The sequence below is a fragment of the Mya arenaria genome, chromosome 10 (assembly GCF_026914265.1).
Source record: "Mya arenaria isolate MELC-2E11 chromosome 10, ASM2691426v1".
Taxonomy (NCBI): domain Eukaryota; kingdom Metazoa; phylum Mollusca; class Bivalvia; order Myida; family Myidae; genus Mya; species Mya arenaria.
Window position 1 is genome coordinate 64267185 of NC_069131.1, and position 15803 is coordinate 64282987.

Below are 15803 nucleotides of genomic sequence, written 5' to 3' on the forward strand. Positions count from 1 at the left end.
TAATACGTTGTTTTGGGGATCAAAGGTCAGTCAACAGCGGTATGAAAGTATTGCACAATCAGTTTGATCTACGATAATAACTTTAGAGGTAGTTTGCTCCCCCATATGTAGTAGTTGATCTCATTGTTTTTTGAGTCAGTAGGTCAATGTCATTTTTGGCGGACATTATTACCCTTGAAGGTTTGACCTTTATTTGTAGGTTGACCTTGACTAGTAGGAGATGACACCGATTGTTTTCAGTGTCAGGATGCCAAAGGTTAGAATCGGCCGATGTAGCTTGGAGATTTGTATTAACACAAAACCTTCAAAGATAATAGATGTAACCGTGACTTTGTCAGGTAAGAACTACTTTATTAAAAGGTGGTCCTTATTGTTTTAAAGGTCAAAATTTCGAGATCAAAACCATTTTTGCACCTTAAACATCTTATAATGCAGGCTAGCAAATGCTTATGACAAAGCAGTGCTCAGGTTGTACTGTAAACACAAATTGTTGGTAAGGCAAATGCAAAGGAAAAAGGAAATATATTTGAGTCCAAAACATCTTATAATGCAGGCTAGCAAATGCTTATGACAAAGCACTGCACAAGTTGTACTGTAAACATATATTGTTGGAAAGGCAAATGTTTAAGGAAAAAGGAAATATTTTAAGAGATCAATGCTAGGAAATAAAATTATCATTGCCTGTTGCTTGTCATGAGCTGTATAAAAGTTTAATCGTCATTATCATACGTTTATACGTCACATCAGATCAAAACATAGGTTACAGCGTCACATTTTTTTTAAACATCTTTACAATCCAATCCTAATGGAACTTAGTTAAATCATGTAACTATAAACTATAAGCAATGTTTGTAGTTTTGTCATAAACGGTGTAAAATAGTTCAAAAACCCTGGTGAAAGGCATGAGGTATTTCGAGTTGAAGCGGATTACATACAAACTCACCAAGCATAAAATCTGTTTGTTCTTATTTCTCGTGTTATCTTGAAAATAGATGCTCCAAAAATATTCAGTTTAAGTTCTCCGATGAACGTCCGTGATAATATCATCTAAGGGTTTTCGTAAAATACTGAAAGGGGAAGTAGCCGCTGCGGGTTGTTATACTTACTGTAGTGTTATTGTTGACTGCTACCCTTGACTTTGTGCAGACGAAAATAATGCGTGATAATAGAGAAGTTTTACCGAAATAAACAATTGAATGGCAATTTTTTTTTATATAAATGTTTTCCAAATTCAGTAACCTTTGAAAAATACACAATAGCCTTGGTAACATGCAGTGCTTTCTACTGTTTTACCACATATTTATGACAAATAAAAGATGATTATCATAGGTTTCGGAGATGGCATACATTTCGGACAAAAACTATCATTTTATTGAACCGTAGTCTTTGACTCATTAAAATGTATTACATGTTGAATATGTGCAAATGATGCTAGTATTAAAATAGCTGCAAATTAACCAACAATTTATGGTTCAGTTAAATAAAAACAAAGGAAATTTTGAATTGGCTGAAGGACAAAATCATTCAGTAATATTTCAGCTATTAAAATAGGTTCATGTTTGCTCCTTTTATGTAATTTATTCGTGACATATTTATTGATAATACCTTTTTTATAGACAAAATGGCAAAACAGCTAAATAGTACAGATGAAGCAAGCAAAGCTGTGGCAAAAAAGGGTAAGTCTTCACTTGGATTACGTGTTGAGAATCATATAACAATATTATTTTAATGGCAATACAGACTTTCAAATTTTAACACTTATTGTTTGAAAAAATCAGGAAAAAAATCTGATACCTCAACAAATGAGAACATATCTTGAAAAAGTGTTGGAGAACTTTTCTTATTGGTAAGACTAAAAAAAGACTTAAGAGTTTGGTGTCAGGTTTCCTGATGGATTTAAACATTAACCTTGGTCGACCATACTTTGTTTGCTAAGGACAATTTCAATTTTCACCAGAAAAATTAAAATGAGTGCAAATCAAAAATTACAAATTTGTCTTGAACAACTGAACCATGCAATTGAGCATGTAACTGGAAAAGGACCTTTTTCAAACTTAAAGTTAAAGAATTGCTTATATCAGGTGAAAAATAGATTATTTAGGATTTTTATTATCTTTTGAAACATTTCAATATCTTTATTTTCACTTTCAGAATATATAGGGCCTGGCGAGAAGATGAGGTTTTCTTCCCTCACCTATGAAATCATTGAGGAATTGAAAATGAGAAGGGTAATGTAACCAGTAAGGTTTTTTTTATCTTGCCGGTTTATCTTGCCTATTTTTTATTAAAAGATTGCCTTAGTATGATGATAACTTGTTGAAGGAGTCATACACAAACTTTAAACTCGGCTGTAACTCAAAAAAACATTCAAGATCTTCAAATGAAACTTGGAGAACATTTCCCATGTGAAACAAGGTCCATAACTGTGACTTAAGTAACTTTTTAGTTTTGCTCCTTGATTGACTGAAGGAACAACAACAAAGGAGCGATGGCATTAGCTCCGCAGCACACTTGATTTTACTCTTAATAACAATATGACCATTTAAGGATTTGCACAGTTTGCTATTTGTAAAAAATTGTAGCACTCTTTCGAAAATATTCGTTATTTGCACGGTTTCCCTGAAGCCTCAAGAAATATGATTGTTTTCATTCCAGGGCTATTTAACGATATAATTTTAGCTCACTTCTTTTTGAAGAAAACATGTTTAGTAATTGTCAGGCTTGATGTTGTCTATACAGTGCTCTGCCGTCTGCAGCACACTTGTGCAAAAACATTAACCATGGCCATAGGTGCCAGCGACCATACGCACATGTACAAGAAGTACCATACCTCTGGCTTTAATAATAGTCCAGTTATGCCCCTTGAGAACTTAGCTATAACTTAATGTTCTAAAGTGTGCCACAGTTACGATCCTGGAAGTTGTGCATCTGAAAAGGAAAAATATGTATACAAAGGGTGTCAAAGGGTGATAAAAATGTGCAGCCAGACTGGGGCTTGAACCTGGGATGGCTCGCTAACATGGTGAGTGCTCTCCCTTAAATATGTTCTTATGAAAATGTTTTTCAGGAGTTGGATGGAGAAAATGAAAAGAAGATACAGAAACTGCTTCAAGACAGGTTTTCTCTGGGCTGGAAACTGGTAACTGTTCATTGACATTCATTCTGAATTGACTAGTTGCCATACACCTCTTGAGATTTCCTGCCTGATGTTTTTCAGTTGATTATACAACCATTTGCCTTGAATTATTTTCAAAATGTAATCCTTTTACTGGTCAACAGATTTTGAAGCATGTCTGTTTTTCGAATAAATAAAATGTTGAGGTATTTGATAGCCATGGTGTTGTCATTGGTGTCGTCACCATTGTGCTTGTCATTGGCGTTGTTATCATTGCTATTGGCAGTGTCATGCAAACACTTTCATGTTGGCCATAAAAACAGTCAAGATATTCACATAAAACTTTGTACACATGATTTTGGCAGCATTACGTACATACGAAACAAGACCAATAATTGGCTTTCATAATTGTTGAGGCGTGCCTCTTTTTTACCCCAAGGCATGCGTTGGCATCTGCGTGTGATGCTCTTATATTTGATTTCCTTCAGGACCAGGAGCACAAGCAAGTTTCCAGTGTAGGGGAGAAGCATGAAGCGGAGTTGAGAGACGTGAGGAGACAGCTGCATGAGAAGATGAAGGACTTCCAAGTGGAGGCGGTAATTTTTTTAGCTTCCTGTTCTTGTTTGACAGCACTTAGTCACAAGTTGCATAATTATGACCTAAGCTGATTATGAGGTTAATGGTTTTAGGATAGATTGCGCCCTCTTGAATTGTTGGTTGTGTGTAAGACTATCATATTCTAATATGAAGAACAAGATCTTTTTTAGGTTTGATAATTTTACAGTATTTTTGTGGGTTAAATTGATTCCTTTAAGCAATCAAGAATATTTAAGGCTCGGGCATCAGGTAAGACCAGGATTTTATCTGTATGTAAATTGCTATGATTCATTTATAAAAATTATCACAAGCCCCACTAGTAAACCTTGCACTGGTAAAATGTTTGATTAACTCGTTCAAAATCTGAAATTGGTCTTGAAGAAGTATAGCCTAGGATGATATTTTAAAATTAAATTGTTTTTGCCGAAAGTTTGACATGCATGTCATAAAAACACATGTTGATTTGATTTTTCAGTCACAGCACCAGGTATACCGGAAGTTGGCCGAGAAGGAACGGGAAGCCATGAAGGAAGAAATCAGGAAACTTCAGGTATTTTTGCTGGAAGCTCAAGGGTAACCCAAGGGTAAAGGAGGCCATCTCATCAATGAGTGTATGAAATCCATTGTAAGATTAAGAATGTCCATTAATAATTAAGTCACATTGCAAAAAACACAGAACGTTTTACTGCCTAAATTTAATAGTATACACTTTGTCAAAACTGATCAATCAGACTAATATAAAATACATATAATTACTACGATGAGTTCGTAGATAAGATGGCTGTAATGTGTATGTATACGTAAGTATAATTAATCATGGCCCTTACAAGGGTATGCTCTCTCTATGCCACACAGCCAAGCTTATCTCCACCTCACCCTTTTGGTAAAATGAAGAATTCGTTATTCATTGGGCGCAATTTTCACGTTTTCCAGTTTTCCCTGAAGCCTCAAAAACTGATTGTTTTCATATCAGGGCTGTTAAATGTAATAATATTTAGCTGATCTGCTTTTTAGGATTCATAGACTTGAAGTTGTCATGATTACGTCAACACACCACCGTATTGCAAAAACATCAATAAACAACATGTGTAGCAAGCTCCATTTCTCATATTTTAATAATTGTAAAGTTATGCCCCTTGATAGTTTGATTTTTTTTTTGCAAAATCTTAACTAACTTATTAACCATTTAAAATGTTTGCATGAATCTTTGTATACATACTACCAGTGAGAATGTTTTTGTGCAGCCAGGTCCATAACTCTTGCTTTCATAAGTGTCAAGATACGCCCCTTATTGACTTTAATGAACAGATGTGTCAGTTTGCGTGCTCTGCGGTGCTCTTGTTTTCAGCTTTGAAATTTAATTTTTGGCTTGTTCATTCAAAAGTTTATTTTTGAGGATTGTCAATATTGAAATTCTGGTTTCATGGTTGAATAAAATTACACATAAGTGATCCTGTCACTGTTAAAGCATATTTTATACCACTATACGATAAAATTGTTACCAAACATTTAGCAATAATAAAACTGTCGTCTGACGGTGTCCAATCCTTTCAGCTTGCGAACTACTCCCTGGAGAAAAAAGTCCGGGAATCTGATCACCAAGACAAACTACAGGCTACAGAGCGAGAACACCATATTCACCAGGTGTCCAAATATGAGGCCATGTACAGTCAAGTGGAAAATTTGTCCTCTCAGCTAGAGGGAAGGCTAAACAAGCTTGACGGTGACTGTAAGTACTGTTGGTTGAAATATAGTTTAGTGTAACCTACAGGTGATCGACAAGAACATCGTATTCATCAGGTGTCCATGGTCTAGTGAGTTTGTCCTCTCAACTTGAGGGAAGGCTTAGTTCATGTTCGTTCGGGAAGTTTTATAGTTTTACCTGTGGTGTACAAGAGATTGGGCCATAGGGCGTTGGTGTACGTGGTTTATATGTTGCCGATCAAGTTCAATAACCAGCTCCTGTCACTCAAGAGTTATCCCCTTTAAATATAGAAATTACCTAAAATTGGTCTTGTGCGATCAATAACTTTGTCCAATCATCCCCAAATATAGTCAGAATGTGTATAGGCATAATATCTCAGACAGATTTGATAACCAGCTATATTGCAAGTGTCACTCAAGAGTTATCACCCTTTAATTATAGAAATTACTTAAAATAGATCTTGTGTGATCAATAACATTAAAAGCTTTTGTCCAATCATCACTAAATATGGTCAGAATGTGTATGGGCATAATATCTTGGACAAGTTTGACAATCAGCAATAATGCAAGAGTCACTCAAGAGTTATCACTCTTTAATTATAGAAATTACCTAAAATTGGTCTTGTTTGAGTATTTATCTAGACTGTTCAAATAAAAACATCAGATTTCTGAGTTCATAGAATTGCTTTTGTCTGTCTGTAGTAGATGTAAGAAAATGGATATGATGCTAAGAATTATGTACACTTGCATGTTCAAAACAAAAGCATAATATTTTAAAATGATAATATCTTTATTTTCAAATGGTAACATTTTAAGAGTCTCATAACAGTACATCCAAAAACATATCCAATACAATACACATTTTATTTACAATGTAGCAGTTGTATATGGAACATACAACGTAATCAATCAAGGAAGAATATACATTATAATAGGCGGAATCTGAACAACAATTACATATGCATAATAGCTGTTGATAAATCTATTTTAAAGTCAGTGTTGTTAGGAGAAGTTTTCCTTGTCGTATTTTCATACTTTTTTTTTTGTAAAATCTTTGTTAGTTTTTCGTCAAATTCAACTGTCAGTATTATTTTACAAAGTTGAACTTTTTTACGAAAATGCTTCATGATTGCGGCCCCTGATCTCTAATAGACTGTATGTTAATTAAATACTTCTTGCATCTTGATATTTGTAACATTGTTCCTTCAAAGCAGAGCGCATAACTTCAGCTTAATTGTTCCAGAATGGGCCACTATTATTCGTGAACGATGTTTCATGTGATGTGTTTTAAATCTTATTTCTTTGTTATCCATTTTCTAAATTGATCGTAAATTGTTAGTTTAAAGGATGGTACAAAATCTTATTGATAACTTTCTTTGCTTTGATTTTAACCATGTGACTATTGAGGTCAGTGCAGTTAATATGGTGTTTTGCTGACTGGTCAAGTGATATTGAATGAGGAAGTACATATTGACCAAATTGTTATGTTGCATTCCAAATGATGCAGGAATGTACATTTGAATCTTACAACTTACAGACTTAGCAACCAAACTGCCTTTAGTATAAAGAGTAAACTATATGAAGTGAAAGCAAGTAATATATATTTCCCTTCCTCATTTGCTCATAGTTTAGTTGCGAGTGAAAACATGCTAGGGAGCAAATGAGGAGTCATTTTGACTTTTTGGAGACACATGTGACACTTCTCGACCAATCAAAGTTGGGTTTACATGCAAGGTATGTTATACCAATTCCTCATGTGACACCTCTCAACCAATCACAGTTGCCTTTACATGTGAGGTATGTCATACCAATTCCTCATGTGACACCTCTCAACCAATCACAGTTGCCTTCACATGCGGGGTATGTTATACCAATTCTTCATGTGACACCTCTCAACATATCACATACCTGTTTGCCTTAACATGCAAGGATTAACATGTAACATCAACTCATAATTTTCAGGAGCAAGAAATTTTCATAGTTAAATTGGTTTATTCGGAACTGAAGCAATTTATAAAGCCCTGTTCTGATGTTAAGAATATGGGTCCACAATTGCACAAACATTGCTTTGAAGTTGATCTTTTAGAAGCTCAATTTCCAACTTCAGAGCGACCGCCTCTTTCTTGTGTCTCTCCATGTCAGACTTATACTTCTTTGTTTCCCTCACCATCTTATTATAATCTCTCAACTTCTCTTTTTGTTTTTCAACAATGTTCTTCAGTCTCTCGTTTTCACCTTTGAGTTTCAGCATCTCTCGAAGTTGTTTCTTCAAGTCTTTCACTTCTTTATTGAGATCATCAAGGTTTGAATCAACAGATCTTTGTTTTTCAGTTTTAAGCTTGTCTTCTATCAGCTTATGGATGGGGCATTGCTGATTACTGCCAACTGTAATGTCTAAGGCTTTATGACACTTTCGCTCCAAGTTTGACAATAAGTCACTCAAGCACTGTATGATAAGCCCGGGATGTGACCTCTCATCACAACCTTGGTAATTTGCAGTTGCGGAGTATACCAACGGAAACAAGTTGTGTGTCCATGACACTGTGGAGTCTCTTATTAATGCTCTGTTGACCGCTCTGCATTTTACGAAGTTCGTCATCAAGTTTCTTAGCAAGCCATTTGTAGTCTTTTTCCAGCTTGTCCTTAAAGATTGTGAAGGCATTTGGACCGCGGTGGGGGAGAAATCTTAATAGTAGCGCAACCTGGGTTTCTCTCGAAGTGGTTTTCTGTAATTGAAGAAAACAGTATTGTGTTACATAAACGCATAAAATTTATGAATCTTATAAAGATTGTGAAGGCACTTGGACTTTGATGAGGTAGAAACCTTTATTAGAAGTGCAACCTGGGTTTCTCTTGAAGTGGTTTTCTGCAATTGGAGAAAGTAGTTTATTGGTACTGTGGCCATTTTAGATTTTTTTCTGAATATAAGGTAAAAATTCTTGTGTGAGTCTAAGGTCTTAATCTAAACTAAAGAAAACTAAAATAAATCCTCTTTGTTTCTTCTTCTTATGTCCACCTGATAGTCAGTTTGGACAACCTAGACATACATGCAAGGTTGTGAAAAAGTCTTACAAATTCTGTCCAGGGCTTGGCATTTCTTCTAATTAAGAGTACAGATAATCTCAAAACAGAAAACTAACACTGATTCTGTCGATCTGTCCTTCAGTTAGGACTCCCAATAGTACAGTAAGTGTAAAATAAATGAAGTGAGGTAAGGTTGCAGAGAAATGTCCCATAAAAAGGCGTGCTTACCAAAGGTTTAAGTCTTGTCCTTGGTTCTTTTATCCTTAATAAACGGCACAGACAAAACAGAAAAAAAGAAATGAAAACTTACGCTTATCCTGTCCACTTGTTCTTCAGTCAGAACACCCTCCGCGTACAGTGAATGTATGAAGGACGTGGTGGGGTCAAGGTCGCGAAGAAAACTCTCAAAACACTTGTCCAAAGCGCGGCGCTCCTTCTGATCCATGACTCCTGTGGTATTCTGGCTTTGCCGATTCTTGAATGCGGTGACTATGATTACCCCTGTATTTTACTTATTCTCTTTGTCACCTGCTGTTTTAATGTTTCATACAGGCACTACATGTTGCATTCAAAAAAGCATTGGAAATCAGAATTATTCAGTTATTACTACGATTTTTATGTAAGCTGTCCCTTTGATTTTATCCTAATTCAAATCACATTTTTTTTCTGTATTAAACAACTTCAGCTTGTATAACGTCAACATTCTCTTGTTAGGTTTCCATTTTCATAGATATATGTTACAGAAAATGTTGCAAGTCACTGTTTTATAGTTCCTTAGTATTGTATATAATTTTATTTCTGTAGCGTCTTTTCTTTCATGTACATAATTATTAAATAAGGAAAATCATCTTTGGTCGTCATATCTAACAAAACGACTCGTCATTCTTCAGAGGGAAAATCACATTACATTCAAAAAGATCTTTCATTACCAAATCTTTTGTGTTTATGCAGTCAAGCTGGCTTTCATTTTTAGATCTATTGTTTCAATCATAGAACAATGACTTGCTGTAAATGATCTGTAATGATTTGATTGATTACTTATGAAAAACTACCCCTGTTTGAAATTGTTGCCACCCACACTGTTATGGTGGTCATACTCTTGCCTTAGTTTGCTCACATTCAGACTTTCTTTTACAGTAATTAACCCTTTGCATGCTGGGTAAATTGTCGTCTGCTCAAAAATGTTGTCTGGTTTATTCTAAAAAAATTTCAATTTACTTAAAACTTTGGGCATATATTGACTGAGTGGCAAACAGCTTGGAACCTGACCAGGCGCCGAGTTACTCGGCGTCTGGTCTGGTTCCAAGCTGTTTGCAAAGCCTTTAAAATTGCCATCAGCAGTCTAAGGGTTAAGAAGCAATAGAGAACATGTTATTGTCAGCAACTTTGACAGTCATTTGATTTTTCAATCTAGAAAAAATATTGATGATATTTCTACTGTATCAGGTTATAGTAGATATCAGGGTTTCTAAAAGTTTGGAACCTCAAGCGGTCCAGACCCAGCGACATCGACCCCCCCTAAACAAAGCAAAACAACAACATATAATTACCCCCCCCAAAAAGACTAAGGAAAATCCTAAGCTGTGCTTTAGAGCCATCATAGCCTATTTAGATAGTAATTGATACAAAATTAATTTTAAATGAGATTTTAATTGAATTCTGCGTTTCTAACAAGGAATGATGTGTTCGTAATTAATTGGAATGCGGGCAGATGACGAAAAGTGAAACAGTATTGAGATTTGTTTGCTTCATGCTACTATAGTAGATTAACACTCAGTCTTTAATAAACAGATATTCCTATATATTAAAACCAGGGCTTCTTTTAGTTTGATATCGACAACAAATTTTTCATTACATTTTATTAAAATGACGTAACCGCGCACTCAGCCTTCAGACTCTGTATTTAATCAAGCGTGTTGCTATTGATATTCTTTAGAATTAGGATATATCTTGCAAATTAAGATATTCAGTGCAATAAGTTGCAATTTGAACAGTTCAGTGTAATATGTTGCAATTTATACAGTTCAGTGTAATATGTTGCAATTGAAACAAATCAGTGTAATATGTTGCAAATTAAGATATTCAATGTTATATGTTGAATTTAAACAATTCAGTGTAATATGTTGCAATTTATACAATTCCTTGTTACATGTTGCAATTTAAGAGATTCAGGGCAATATGTTGCAATATAAGGGATTCAGTGCATTATGTTGCAATTTAAACGATTCAGTGCAATATGTTGCAATTTAAGAGATTCAGTGCAATATGTTGCATTATAAGTGATTCAGTGCATTATGTTGCAATATAAATGATTCAGTGCAATATGTTGCAAATTAAACGATTCAGTGCAATATGTTGCAATTTAAACGATTCAGTGCAATATATTGCAATATAAGGGATTCAGTGCAATATGTTGCAATTGAAATGATTCAGTGTTTTATGTTGCATTAAAAATGATTCAGTGAAATATGTTGCAATTTAAACGATTCAGTGTTATATGTTGCAATTTAAACAATTCAGTTTAATATGTTGCAATTTATACAATTCAGTGTGATATGTTGTAACCAATTTGATTCAGTGTAATATGTCACAATTTAAGTGATTGACAATTTAAATGTTTTGAATTTTAAATGATTCAGTGTAATGTGTTGCACTTTAAACAATTTAGGTACTGTTTTAAGTATATATCAATATTTTGATATTTCCTTATTATGATTTCTATTTCATAATTTGCCATTGGGTTGATTTAAGACTGAAAGTGTTCCGCAATTTTACACAATAATTGAATTACAACAAATAAAACAATGGGGATTGTCATTATGACTAAGAACTGTATTGTGTTACATATTTAATTAAGCTTATTCACATTTGTAAAGAAAGGAATTGGCAGCAGATTTTCTATTTCTTTATCGCTACATTTGGACATTGTTGCCTAATGCTATCAAGTGGCCTTGTGTGTGGTTAAACGTGCTAATAAGCATAAACCCATAAAGCCCACATGATTTCCCCATGCATGGCTCCTATATCGAAACATTCAAACACTTCCTGAATCTATAATTTGTATAATAAATGTGCAGTTGTGCATATTGTGATGTAACGCCACAGACTCTCAACAGTTCAACTCAACTCAACTCAACTTTGAACACAAAGACACCAGTTCCATGTTTTTATTAGTGATTACAACACACATAATTTGAGTAAGACTATCAGACAAAGTTCTGAACAGTGGGCCCATAATGTTTATGCCAGAATACTGAGTCTTGCTTTGGTGCAATGACTTTTGGAACTTGTAGCTGTTTAATAAACGTGTTGTTGAGCATATTTTCCCACCAAGTCTTTTATATTTTAAAGCACAAGTCACATTGCATGGCTCTGATTATAATTGAGTAGGTGTTGAGACCCTAAAGCTTTCTTGTTCTAAATAATGTGATGTGACTAAATGACCTCCTTTAGGTTTCTAAGTTCCTCTTAAACACCACACAAGGGATGTGATCAAGATGTTAAATTAAAATGCACCAATGGGTGCAAGCAGACCTTGAAAACTCTAAAAACAAGAAAAGAAAGTGTTCAGTCTATGAAACATTTGGGAAATAAGCCCAGGAGTAATTTATGTTTTGTCTGCATCCTCAATAGTCTCAACTCTCTTTGGTAAGATGTAAGATCAGTCTGCAACAAGTTCAGTGGCCATGATTAAGAACAGTCTCAAATCTTGACTTCAGTCTCAAAAGGCCATACTACAAATTACAAATCTTCATTTCTTTGAATCCTTCCTTCCAATTGAGTTCTGATTGTGAAATTTGCTGAATATTGTTACTATTTGAAATTGTACAATTCTTTACATTTACTTTTGTAAAACATATGGAATAAAGATATTTCCTTGTGATGTTCAGAGTCTGAGTCTGGAATCGCACTTCAGGCTGTTCGTAATCATGGCCCCAGGATGAAACTTGTAGTTGTTAAATGGAAACATAGACCAAAAACTAATGGCATTTGAAAATATTTAACCCTACATTCATTTGTAAAACAATGTAGGTAACCATGTTCTAGAATTAAGGCGGATGTCTGAGTGGTGGACAATTTAGGACTTTTCACAATGTTCGACATTAACTTCAAGGGTGGTAGTTTTAAACAGTTGAAAATCTAACTCTCATGGGTTATATTTGTCATTTAGACCCCTTGGGGTGTAATGATTTATTGAATATATGAATTGCATGAGTCAATACTATCTGATTTCTTAAAAGCGGTTTTTAAGGTTTCTGAAGACTACTTCAACAGTATACATTGCCACCTTTCCATTAACACTTCTTGTACATGAACTTGTATGTGTAGCCACCATTGAAAACAACACTTCTTGTACATGTGCTTGTATGTGTAGCCACCATTGAAAACAACACTTCTTGTACATGTGCTTGTACGTGTAGCCACCATTGAAAACACAGCTTGTACATGTGCTTGTATATGTAGCCACCATTGAAAACACTGCTTGTACATGTGCTTGTATATGTAGCCACCATTTGAAAACACAGCTTGTACATGTGCTTGTATGTGTAGCCACCAGTGAAAACACTGCTTGTACATGTGCTTGTATGTGTAGCCACCATTGAAAACACTGCTTGTACATGTGCTTGTATGTGTAGCCACCAGTGAAAACACTGCTTGTACATGTGCTTGTATGTGTAGCCACCAGTGAAAACACTGCTTGTACATGTGCTTGTACGTGTAGCCACCATTGAAAACACAGCTTGTACATGTGCTTGTATTTGTAGCCACCATTGAAAACACTGCTTGTACATGTGCTTGTATATGTAGCCACCATTGAAAACACTGCTTGTACATGTGCTTGTATATGTAGCCACCATTGAAAACACAGCTTGTACATGTGCTTGTATGTGTAGCCACCATTGAAAACACAGCTTGTACATGTGCTTGTACGTGTAGCCACCATTGAAAACACAGCTTGTACATGTGCTTGTATGTGTAGCCACCATTGAAAACACTGCTTGTACATGTGCTTGTATGTGTAGCCACCATTGAAAACACTGCTTGTACATGTGCTTGTATGTGTAGCCACCATTGAAAACACAGCTTGTACATGTGCTTGTACCTGTAGCCACCATTGAAAACACAGCTTGTACATGTGCTTGTATATGTAGCCACCATTGAAAACACTGCTTGTACATGTGCTTGTATATGTAGCCACCATTTGAAAACACAGCTTGTACATGTGCTTGTATATGTAGCCACCATTTGAAAACACTGCTTGTACATGTGCTTGTATGTGTTGCCACCAGTGAAAACACAGCTTGTACATGTGCTTGTATGTGTTGCCACCAGTGAAAACACTGCTTGTACATGTGCTTGTATGTGTAGCCACCATTGAAAACACTGCTTGTACATGTGCTGGTATGTGTTGCCACCAGTGAAAACACTGCTTGTACATGTGCTTGTATGTGTAGCCACCAGTGAACACACTGCTTGTACATGTGCTTGTATGTGTAGCCACCATTGAAAACACAGCTTGTACATGTGCTTGTATGTGTAGCCACCATTGAAAACACTGCTTGTACATGTGCTTGTATGTGTAGCCACCATTGAAAACACTGCTTGTACATGTGCTTGTATATGAAGCCACCATTGAAAACACTGCTTGTACATGTGCTTGTATGTGTAGCCACCATTGAAAACACAGCTTGTACATGTGTTTGCATTTGTAGCCACCATTGAAAACACAGCTTGTACATGTGCTTGTATGTGTAGCCACCATTTAAAAACACAGCTTGTACATGTGCTTGTACGTGTAGCCACCAGTGAAAACACAGCTTGTACATGTGCATGTATGTGTAGCCACCATTGAAAACAACACTGCTTGTACATGTGCGTGTATGTGTAGCCACCAGTGAAAACACTGCTTGTACATGTGCTTGTATTTGTAGCCACCATTTGAAAACACAGCTTGTACATGTAATTGTATGTGTAGCCACCAGTGAAAACACAGCTTGTACATGTGCTTGTATGTGTAGACACCATTGAAAACAACACTACTTGTACATGTGCGTGTTTGTGTAGCCACCAGTGAAAACACTGCTTGTACATGTGCTTGTATGTGTAGCCACCAGTGAAAACACAGCTTGTACAAGTGTGTGTATGTGTAGCCACCATTGAAAACAACACAGCTTGTACATGTGCTTGTATGTGTAGCCACCATTGAAAACAACACAGCTTGTACATGTGCTTGTATGTGTAGCCACCAGTGAAAACACTGCTTGTACATGTTCTTGTATGTGTAGCCACCATTTGAAAACACAGCTTGTACATTTGCTTCTATGTGTAGCCACCATTTGAAAACACTGCTTGTACATGTGCTTGTATGTGTAGCCACCATTTGAAAACACAGCTTGTACATGTGCTTGTATATGTAGCCACCATTTGAAAACACAGCTTGTACATGTACTTGTATGTGTAGCCACCATTGAAAACACAGCTTGTACATGTACTTGTATGTGTAGCCACCATTTGAAAACACAGCTTGTACATGTGCTTGTATGTGTAGCCACCATTTGAAAACACAGCTTGTACATGTACTTGTATGTGTAGCCACCATTGAAAACACAGCTTGTACATGTGCTTGTATGTGTAGCCACCATTGAAAACACAGCTTGTACATGTACTTGTATGTGTAGCCACCATTTGAAAACACAGCTTGTACATGTACTTGTATGTGCAGCCACCATTGAAAACACAGCTTGTACATGTACTTGTATGTGTAGCCACCATTTGAAAACACAGCTTGTACATGTACTTGTATGTGTAGCCACCATTTGAAAACACAGCTTGTACATGTGCTTGTATGTGTAGCCACTATTTGAAAACACAGCTTGTACATGTGCTTGTATGTGTAGCCACCATTGAAAACACAGCTTGTACATGTATTTGTATGTGTAGCCACCATTTGAAAACACTGCTTGTACATGTGCTTGTATGTGTAGCCACCATTTGAAAACACAGCTTGTACATGTGCTTGTATGTGTAGCCACCATTTGAAAACAATGCTTGTACATGTGCTTGTATGTGTAGCCACCATTTGAAAACACTGCTTGTACATGTGCTTGTTTGGTAGCAACCATTTGAAAACACAGCTTGTACATGTGCTTGTATGTGTAGCCACCAGTGAAAACACAGCTTGTACATGTGCTTGTATGTGTTGCCACCAGTGAAAACACTGTTTGTACATGTGCTTGTATGTGTTGCCACCAGTGAAAACACAGCTTGTACATGTGCTTGTATGTGTTGCCACCAGTGAAAACACTGCTTGTACATGTGCTTGTATGTGTTGCCACCAGTGAAAACACTGCTTGTACATGTG

The 15803-nt window shown here is 35.9% G+C and overlaps 1 protein-coding gene and 1 pseudogene across 1 annotated transcript in view; one reads left to right on the forward strand and one right to left on the reverse strand.

Annotated features, from left to right (window-relative positions):
• The first annotated feature begins 1173 nt into the window (after positions 1–1173).
• LOC128205674 (uncharacterized) overlaps positions 1174–15803 on the forward strand; it is a 266905-nt gene continuing 252275 nt past the window's right edge. Inside the window, exons 1-7 of the mRNA XM_052907488.1 lie at positions 1174–1264; positions 1617–1676; positions 2152–2228; positions 3068–3139; positions 3604–3711; positions 4188–4262; positions 5267–5441. Of these exons, the coding sequence (XP_052763448.1) occupies positions 1622–1676; positions 2152–2228; positions 3068–3139; positions 3604–3711; positions 4188–4262; positions 5267–5441 (562 nt within the window). The 5' untranslated portion in view covers positions 1174–1264; positions 1617–1621. The remainder of the gene's footprint in view (positions 1265–1616; positions 1677–2151; positions 2229–3067; positions 3140–3603; positions 3712–4187; positions 4263–5266; positions 5442–15803) is intronic.
• On the reverse strand, positions 6251–9305 carry LOC128205671 (uncharacterized; annotated as a pseudogene).